We start from the raw sequence: 9,730 nt of genomic DNA, 5'->3' as shown, positions 1-9,730 counted from the left end.
TTTAGTTGTTGAACAGATAATGAATGTTCAAAACTAAAACTATGCCACCTTGGCAGTCCCACTCCCAACTCTGCCCTCCACTTCATCCCCCATCTACCTGCCTGAGCCTGACAGAGGTTCTTGTTGATCGAGAATCATGCATGCATATATGGCAGGAGCATCAAATTAACTAGGCAGGAAATAGGAATAAAGCGTGCAGGGCAGGCAATCACAAAGCCCCATGATTCCCCCCCACTTCCCTTCCGAGTTCCAGTAATTAACATACTACGAGTTACATGTACGTACAGCCCATGATCATCATCGCCACGTACCCTGCTCAATCCATCATCGACCGATCTCTGAACAGTCTGAACTCCAAAACTTCCACAGGGCCAAAGGGGGGCACCATGCATGCTGGATCCACAGTTCATCCTGGCGCCCCTTGCGGCCTTGCCTCCTCCCTTCCATTCGTCCCCAACGTACAGTCTCCCGTGCACGCTCTGCGCCGGACACAATCATTCGCCCATAATCCGGACCAGAAAAATGCGTGCACGACAAGTGCACCCAGGCACAGCAGTACGTACGTAACGCGGTACGCCCTGCGTTGGGATGCGTTTGTTGGTGCCTTGCCGCTCCAGCACCTGCATGCGGCAGGCCTGCCAAGCTAAATAGCAAGTCGCATGCTGCCTGCATTGTTTCCATGCAGCAGCAGCAGCTGTGACCGAGATCAGATCATCCTATCAACCACTGTTGCAGAGTGATGGTGCCGCAGGCGCAGCGCAGTGGCCTTTCCGTCCTTTGTCGAGATGCATGCACGAATGGCCACTGATCTGATTCGGCTTCAACCCTGTTTTACTGTACTAAAACTAAAACTGTTGTAATCTGGATTGGTCGACACATCAATCCTCCCACGGACTGATGGCTGCTGCATATGTTCCTGTGATTCGTTCGAGCCCCCCATGCTGCCGCAGGCGTCCAATCCAGTCTCCAGGACCAGGAGACCATGGCCGGCCGGACACGGCGAGCCAGCCAGCAGCATGCAGCACTGTTCTGCGTGGCGCGTCGCGTCGCTTTGCCGGATTGTTGAGCCAGGAACATAAGCGCTCGCCGAGCCGAGGCATACGAGGCTGCAGTCAAGCCCAACCTTTGGCAACCGGCGCCTTCAGCTACGCTTTAACAGCTGCTCAACCTCACTTTATTTTCCCTCTTTTAGTCCGTCATTGTCCATGTCCCCGCTGCTGTCTTTGGTTAGCCACCTCACTCGCCTGCTCTGCTCTCCCCGTGTCTGTCTGTGTTTGCATTGCGATTGCGGCTTGGTGGCCATGGTACCCCCATCCCTTCATTGGCTTCTAGCTCCTTCTCTTATTTTATTTTTCAGAAATTCGACCAATGTTTTCTGTCATGCATATTCCTTGCTTCGGTCGCATGAGTTGCTTGTCTAGGGAATATTTGACCTCCCAACAGGGACGAACCCAAAGAAGAAGAAGAAAATATTGTGCCACATCTATTATAACGGCTTCATCTTTTATAAAAAGCATGTATTGGTGTCACCTTAATGAAAGTTTGGCAAAATCACTGGTGTCACTGGCTGCATGCCAGCTCTGGCCCTGCTTCCGAAACCACTAGAGTGTTGTGTTCGCTATGTAGGTCTAGAGGACGAACACCGCCTTCCTTTGTCGACGCCTCCCTCTTCTTCCTACTCTATCTCGCTAGCCACCTTCTCCTCCTTTTGCTCTTCAAATATCCAATTCACTTAGAGCTAAAAATACACTCTTATCAAACAGGACCTTATGAATAGCAATTCATGTCTTATTCCATATTCCTAAATGCAGCGTATGCACTGTCATGAAGTGTACGTTAATTAATTGCAAAATAAATTAGCTATATTTATGAATTAGATAAAAGTCTATTTTATTCTCCCAACAAGATTATGTAGTCCACTTAACTCACTTAAGTAAGAAATCCATCTGAATGTGGAAAATAGTACACCATTTTTCTGATGGCGATGACTCCGATATCTCTTTACGAGGGACGACACGTGAGGCCAAATACTAGTGGCAGAGACACGGGCGTCCCACGTGACCGACGGTGGCTTGCAATGTCATGGAGAGACCCTCCCTAATGGGTCATCGGCTTCGGCAACGTGGCATCCACCTGGTAGTGTACCTCCTTCCGACAGTGTCTCGATGGTGATGTGGTTGATCGATCTCGGGTGGTTCTAGAGACTACCCATGCTTCACGATCGGGTTCACTGAACCCTTCTCTCGCGGCCCAAGGCGGTGGATGGGATCGGAAACTGTGACGAATTCGACCCAAGGGATAAGTCCTTCCCATGGCATGTGATGGCAGTAGTTTTAGGCTGGGCTCGAAGTGAGATGGGTGATGGCTTGTGATGTGTATAGCTATGGTGCCTTTGGTGTTTTTCCTTCCCTTGTACCCGACCTTGCATGGATCGATCTAGTGGTGTGTCTTAGGATCTTGCCGGGATGGAAGTTCGACGCGACATAATGGGATGGCGATCCCTAACGGTGCCGCGTCAACGACCGAATGTGTAGTGCGTATGAAGGTTAACTTACCTGTGGCGATTTCTCCATCAACACGAGAGGGCTATGGCTTTTTCATGTCGAGATGCTTCGTGTGATTAAGTGTTCGCCGATGGCAAACATGGAAGGTGCATTGGCAATTTCATGGTGAAAACTGGATCAAGCAGCACAACGTACGTGTGTCGTATCTTTGTTGAAGGTGTTGGCTCAAGCTACGTTTCGTGGACGAAAGCCCCAAAGTTTTCTCTTTGGTTGGATTTTACAACATTGGAATCTCTTCTAAAATGTGTTGTTAGGTCTTTTGTTGCTCTGCCTATGGACTTATTCCTCGCTCATATGTAGATCTTTATGGTAGATGATGGAGAAGATGGCTGTCACGAGGCCATATGATGCCTTCCGAATTTTTGTAAGTCGATAAGCTCGATCTTGATGCTTAACATATTTTCAATAAAATTACGGTTGTACGTAAAGATGCAGACGGGTATGTTTTTCTTTCCGAAAAAAGAGAGTTTTGAATAACCATCCGGCCGGCCTCCCTAGACAGAACCGACATTTAACATGTAACCAAAGCATATTTTGTTTGTACTACTCGGGAAGCTAACGAATGATTTACCTAACTGAAGCACACATACGCATACGGAACACATTGATTTCTTTGCTTGTTCTTTCATCATTGCTGAAACTCAATCACCCAGGCTATGTACTTCAATTCGATAGAGACCGGAGTGCATTTCTCTTTTTCTGTCGGGCGCCACGCCATAATTGCAAGAAAACTTTCTAAACACTCCCCCAAAACCATGCATGGAACAATTTGTGAACAAAAGAAGTGTCAAAGCTAGAAACTCCCCTATCACTTGCCATGGCTGCTTCCTTGCCCACTAACAGACTTTAACAGTTAGCTTCTCTGCTCTCAAAGAAAAAGCAAAAGGAAGGAGAGAGAGAGATGGAAGAACAGGACCAGAGAGAGGAGGAGCAGAGGAGAGAACACACAAACACTCAAAGCAGAGAGCCCAATGCTAGACAGTAGACACCCTTCTCCCACAAGGCATAAATAGCTCAAAAGACAAAGCCAATTCTTGTGAACACAGAGAACATATTCCCCTCACCTTCAGCGTGAAGCTAGGCTCCCCTCCCCTCACCTCCATTTTCATGTGAAGCTTCTCAAGATTCTTACATGCCTTTGCCGTTCCTCTATCTACCCATCTACGGAGTACCTCTTTTATCTCCACATCCATATATCCATCCATCCGTTTCTCTGTAAGCTTCCCAAAACAGCCGCAATGCCAATGCGAATGGCTGCAAATTTCTAGCTAGCTAGCTGATCCCTCGCCACAATTCCAAAGCCGCAAAGAAGCATTACAAGCCAGATGAGGCCTCGTCATCTTGTCCTGTTCTTGATTTTCCATCTGCTGTCCTCCAATGTCTACGGCAACGGTGTTGACGGCGACGACGCGTTGCACAGAGACGCGCTGGCCTTGCTCTCCCTCAAGGCCGCCCTTCGCTGCCGCCCCCAAGCGCTGCGCTCCTGGTCGGCCGGCAATATCGCCTCCGTGTGCTCCTGGACCGGCGTGCGCTGCGCCGGCGGCCGCGTCGTCTCCCTCGACATCGCCAACATGAACGTGTCCACGGGCGCCGCGCCCGTGAGCGCGGCCCTGAGCCCGGCGCTGGACGCGCTCCAGACGCTCTCGCTCGCCGGGAACGGCATTCCGGGCGCGGTCACCGCGTCCAGTCTCCCGGCACTGCGCTTCGTCAACGTCTCCGGCAACCAGCTGAGCGGCGCCCTCGACGTCGCCTGGGACTTCCCCTCGCTCCGGAGCCTCGAGGTGTTCGACGCCTACGACAACAACTTCTCCTCGTCTCTCCCTTCCACCATAGCCTCTCTCCCACGGCTCCGGCACCTCGACCTCGGCGGCAACTACTTCTCAGGCTCAATCCCTTCCTCCTACGGTAACTTACAAGCGCTCGAGTACCTCTCACTCAACGGCAACAACCTGGAAGGCCCCATCCCGGCAGAGCTCGGCAACCTCGAGAACCTCAAAGAACTCTACCTCGGCTACTACAACTCCTTCTCCGGCGGCATCCCGCCAGAGCTCGGCAATCTCCGGAACCTTGTCATCCTCGACGTCTCCAACTGCGGCCTGACGGGCCGAATCCCGGCCGAGCTCGGGGAGCTCTCTTCCCTCGACACTCTCTTCCTCCACACCAACCAGCTCTCCGGCCAAATCCCCCCGGAGCTCGGGAAGCTGACTCAGCTCACGGCGCTGGATCTCTCCAACAACGTGCTCTCCGGCTCAATCCCGGGGGAGCTCGGCTCGCTCGTGTCTCTCCGGCTGCTCAACCTGTTCCTCAACCGGCTCCACGGCCCGGTCCCGGAGTTCGTGGCCTCGCTGCCGCGGCTGGAGACGCTGCAGCTCTTCATGAACAACCTCACGGGCGAAATCCCGGCTAGGCTCGGAGCCAGCGCGGCGGCGCTGCGGCTCGTCGATTTGTCGTCGAACAGGCTCACGGGGCCGATCCCGGAGCCGCTGTGTTCCTCCGGGATGCTCCGGGTCGTCATCCTGATGAACAACTTCCTCTTCGGCGCCATCCCCGGTTCGCTCGGCTCGTGCGCGAGCCTGGCGCGGGTCCGGCTCGGCCAGAACTTCCTCAACGGCACCATCCCCGCCGGCCTGCTGTACCTGCCGAAGCTCAACCTCCTCGAGCTCCAGAACAATTTGCTCTCCGGCTCGATCCCGTCAAGCCCGAGCCCAGCCGGATTCATCTCGCAGCTGGCTCAGCTGAATCTCTCCAACAATGCGCTAACCGGAGCTCTGCCGGGCTCGCTGGGGAACCTGACTTCGCTGCAGACGCTGCTGGCGAGCAACAACCGGCTGAGCGGGCCGCTGCCGGGGGAGGTCGGGGAGCTGCGGCAGCTCGTGAAGCTCGACCTGAGCGGCAACGCGCTCTCGGGCCCGATCCCGGCCGCCATTGGCCGGTGCGGGGAGCTCACGTTCGTCGATCTCAGCAAGAACAATCTCTCCGGGGCGATCCCGGAGGCGATCGCGGAGATCAAGGTGCTGAATTATCTTAATCTCTCGAGGAACCGGCTGGAGGAGTCGATCCCGGCGGCGGTGGGGGCCATGAGCAGCCTCACGGCGGCCGATTTCTCCTACAACGAGCTCTCCGGCCCGCTCCCTGACACCACGGGCGGCGGCCAGCTGGGGTTCCTCAACGCGACGGCGTTCGCGGGCAACCCTGGGCTGTGCGGCGGGCCGTTGCTGGGCCGGCCCTGCCGCAATGGCATGGCCACCGGCGCCGGAGAAGACGACGGGCCGAGGAGGCCGCGGGGCAGGGGGGAGTACAAGCTGGCGTTCGCGCTGGGCCTCCTCGCGTGCTCCGTGGCGTTCGCCGCTGCGGCAGTCCTCCGCGCTCGGTCGTGCCGCGGAGGGCCCGATGGCAGCGACAACGGCGGGGCGTGGAAGTTCACGGCGTTCCACAAGGTGGACTTTGGCGTGGCGGAGGTGATCGAGTGCATGAAGGAAGGGAACGTGGTGGGCCGGGGCGGGGCCGGCGTGGTCTACGCCGGCCCGCGAAGGCCCGGCTCCTCCTCCATGATCGCCGTAAAGCGCCTCAACAACAACAACAATTACGGGGCCCGGTCCGGGTCGGGAGACCACGGGTTCCGGGCGGAGATCCGGACGTTGGGCAGCATCCGGCACCGGAACATCGTGCGCCTGCTCGCCTTCTGCACCAACGACGGGCTCCGCGCCAACGCGCTGGTGTACGAGTACATGGGCAACGGCAGCCTGGGCGAGGTGCTCCACGGCAAGGGCGGCGGGTTCCTGGCCTGGGACCGCCGGTACCGGATCGCGCTCGAGGCCGCCCGGGGGCTCTGCTACCTCCACCACGACTGCACGCCCATGATCGTGCACCGCGACGTCAAGTCCAACAACATCCTCCTCGGGGACGACTTGGAGGCCCGCGTCGCGGATTTCGGGCTCGCCAAGTTCCTCCGCTCCGGCTCCGGCAACAACAACAACAGCAGCAGTAACGCCTCCGAGTGCATGTCCGCCGTCGCCGGCTCCTACGGCTACATCGCCCCAGGTACGCACGCTTGTTTTCCACATCTCGTTACACGTACATGCATGTGTGTTTTTTTTTTGTCTCTAGTTGTTGTATGCATATCGCCTTGCCTCCCTAGGAGGTGTCGATCTTCAGAGCTTTGGTTTAGTTAGGACCGATCGGGTTTTGGAGCTCATCTGCTTGTCACCATCCTGCACTGTACTAGCAGTACTACGACTGCGGTCACGTAGTCTCTGCAGCGTGGGACCCAGAGTTCTAAAGTCAATACCACTAGCTGGTAGGGCCTTTGCCGAGGAGTGAACGCCTGGTTAGATTTGGATTTTGTTCCCCAGTCAGGCAAAGACCTTCACTGACTTCACGTATTTGCTCTGTATTGGCAGCATGCCGAATCGTATGCGCAGAGTACTACAGTAATAAGTATACCTATCCGTAGTTCCCTGTTCCGGATAGATCGCACAGAAACGCATGGTCCTTGACGATAAGCTGCGTGTTCTTCCTGTTCTGTCTTTCCTTTGTTCCAAAAAACCAAGATGGAAAATGTGGTGGCATCGAAATGGCAAGGCTAGGCGGTATGGCCGCGTGCTACTTTAGTCCACACCGGAGCTGTAGAGCTGTCTCTGCCCGGTCCGGCTCTGGGTAACGCACATGACAACACGCAGCATAGCCCATAGCCTGCGTTGCGTTGCACGCAGCGGTATAAACAAACCCAGTACTACCACAAGCTTTACAGTTTTACTACACCACGTCGTCACCGAAAGCGGCCGAAAAGGGGTCCTTGGGTCAGGCTATCGTGCCCTTCTCTTGGATTTTTTTTTTCCTGTGGTTCAAACGTGTCAGGCCTAGCACTCGAGTGCCCAATAATTTCCGGCGGCGGGACCGACCGACCCATCGGGGTGTCAGGCGCGATGGCGACCACACGAAGCCCCTGCCAGCAACGGGGGCGGCGCTAGCAAACGCAACACACGCGCAGAGGCAGAGACTCCCGTTTACCGCTCGGGTTTGTCGTGGCAGCTGTCCTGGCCACGTCCCTGACAGGTCGGCTCGGCCGGAACAGTCCAGAGCCAGAGACTCCCGTGTACCGGAGTACGTATTGTTGCTGGTCCCGGCGCTTCCACGGCCACACACACACACAGGGATTGGGTTCCGCTGCTGTATCTTTGACCGGCATGGGGCTTACTCCAGTAAGAAAGCCTCATCGTCCTTTGCAGGTCCATCTCCTCCAGTCCTCCTCCTGGGGCCTTGCCAAAGCAGCTCTCGCAGCCTCTTTTTGCTGTTTTACGTCCGTCGCCAAAGCCCAAAAGCCACGAGTGCCATCCAACGGCGCGGCCGGCCACGCTGTTCATTACGGAGTACGAATACTTTTCTTTCTTTCGAACGGGACGGGCGGCTTCACTGTTAACGTCGAATGCTTTGCTCCTCTCTTTACGTGTTTGGGATTTGGCAGGATCTTAGGGCAGCGGCATGGGCCTTTGATATTTGATTTGACGGAGCTTAGGTATGGGAGAGGAGGAGTGATCTCTTGATCAGGGAGAAGAATTTTCCTTGGATTTGACGAGCTTGGTAGAATATCTGTTTATGTGCATGGGAAAGATTCGACAATGGTGTGGATGCATGCGGTTTCTCTTGGGATTCGCCCAAGAATGTTGTACGCACTTGCCTCTGTCCTCCTTCCTCGCTTCACTAGCCGGTCTCTGTACTATTCAAATCGCTAGCTCATGCTCACATTGCCCTAGAATGCTTTTAAACATAGATTAACTACTAAGGTGTGCACACATAGATTTGTTCTCGCTAGGAGATCAGGAATTCAGGATAGTATCTTAGTATATGATCACAGCGCATGGATTCATGTTGGGAATGGTCCCATGTTTAAGTTCCTAGCATTTGAATTCAATATTAGTCTGATTATTGTGTTTTCGAGATAAAAACGAGAAATGTGAATAGTATGTTAATTGTGATCTTGTTGTTTTTACAGAGTACGCTTATACCCTGAGGGTGGACGAGAAGAGTGACGTGTACAGCTTCGGGGTGGTCCTCCTCGAGCTCGTCACCGGCAGGCGGCCGGTGGGGGACTTCGGGGAAGGGGTCGACATCGTGCAGTGGGCGAAGCGGGTCACTGACGGCCGGCGGGAGGGCGTGCCCAAGGTCGTCGACCGGCGGCTTAGCACGGTGGCCATGGACGAGGTCGCGCACCTCTTCTTCGTATCCATGCTCTGCGTCCAGGAGAACAGCGTCGAGCGGCCGACGATGAGGGAGGTGGTGCAGATGCTGTCCGAGTTCCCCCGCCATAGGTCCAGCCAGCCCTCACCGTCTTCATCCTCATCGGCACCGGAGCCGGAGAAGGAGAAGGAGCCCAACTGCTACAAGCTGTTCCCTGACCTGCTGACCTGAGTCGAGCAAGCAAATCAAGCAGCAAAATGCCATGGCAACAAGCTCAGCATCAAATTACAGTACTCTAATTGGAGGTAGCAGCAATCTACAGTCTGTTGGTAGATGGACAGTGATGGTGATAGATGGGGAAGACCAAATAACATGTAACTTTGTTTTTTCTCTCTCATGTTCTTTTCTATATATTCTTTCTTTTCCTCAAAGGTGTATAGGGTTTGATCATAAGCTAGTACTACCATCTAGGGGTTTGTGCTGTCAAATGTAACAGTAGTCCTTTCTGTCATAGCTTTGGCCCTTTGTAATCTCCTGGTAATCTTCAGCCACCATCCATTGTCATCTCCTTTACACTAATCCTTGTTTATGCTCAGTTCTGTACTACCAGTGCTACTTCACAGCGTTTTGTATTACTTGAGCAAAATTTTGTCACCAGCGGGTTTAGTAATGATCTGTCCGAAGATTCTTGACTGGAACTTTGGTTTCAGGGAAAGTAAGGAAAAGAAAACAAAAAAAGGTACTTGGCAGTCTTAGAAAACGTTTCGATTCCCAAAGCTTTAAAGCATCCGGATAGGGACTTGAATTGAACAGCTTTATCAAAATAAAGGAGGGTCAAAAACATCAAGGAAAAGATTTTCCAAGAGTTCCTATCATGGGTCGATGATGCATGGCTTCAGGGCTTGCAGTGTCAGTAACTTCAGGAGTCATGCAAACTAACAGTTCCACTATCACAAATTGCTTTAATCATTAAAGCTTATAGAAACTGC

The 9,730-nt window shown here is 53.9% G+C and overlaps 1 protein-coding gene across 1 annotated transcript; it reads left to right on the top strand.

Annotated features, from left to right (window-relative positions):
• The first annotated feature begins 3,447 nt into the window (after positions 1-3,447).
• LOC100841261 (leucine-rich repeat receptor-like serine/threonine-protein kinase BAM1) lies at positions 3,448-9,376 on the top strand. The gene is made up of 2 exons (XM_003576093.4): positions 3,448-6,605; positions 8,557-9,376. The coding sequence occupies exons 1-2, from the start codon at positions 3,890-3,892 to the stop codon at positions 8,970-8,972; spliced, it is 3,132 nt and encodes a 1,043-aa protein (XP_003576141.1). The 5' UTR covers positions 3,448-3,889; the 3' UTR covers positions 8,973-9,376.
• Positions 9,377-9,730: the final 354 nt, after the last annotated feature.

The sequence above is a fragment of the Brachypodium distachyon genome, chromosome 4, assembly GCF_000005505.3.
Source record: "Brachypodium distachyon strain Bd21 chromosome 4, Brachypodium_distachyon_v3.0, whole genome shotgun sequence".
Lineage (NCBI taxonomy): Eukaryota > Viridiplantae > Streptophyta > Magnoliopsida > Poales > Poaceae > Brachypodium > Brachypodium distachyon.
Note: the sequence above shows the minus strand (reverse complement) of the source record. Positions and strands in the feature narration are given on the sequence as shown.

Excerpts from the sequence above, each read along its gene's own strand:
- LOC100841261 (XM_003576093.4), top strand. The coding sequence starts at position 3,890 with ATGAGGCCTCGTCATCTTGTCCTGTTCTTGATTTTCCATCTGCTGTCC. Across the intron at positions 6,606-8,556 it reads CTACGGCTACATCGCCCCAG|AGTACGCTTATACCCTGAGG; the intron begins GTACGCACGCTT and ends TTGTTTTTACAG.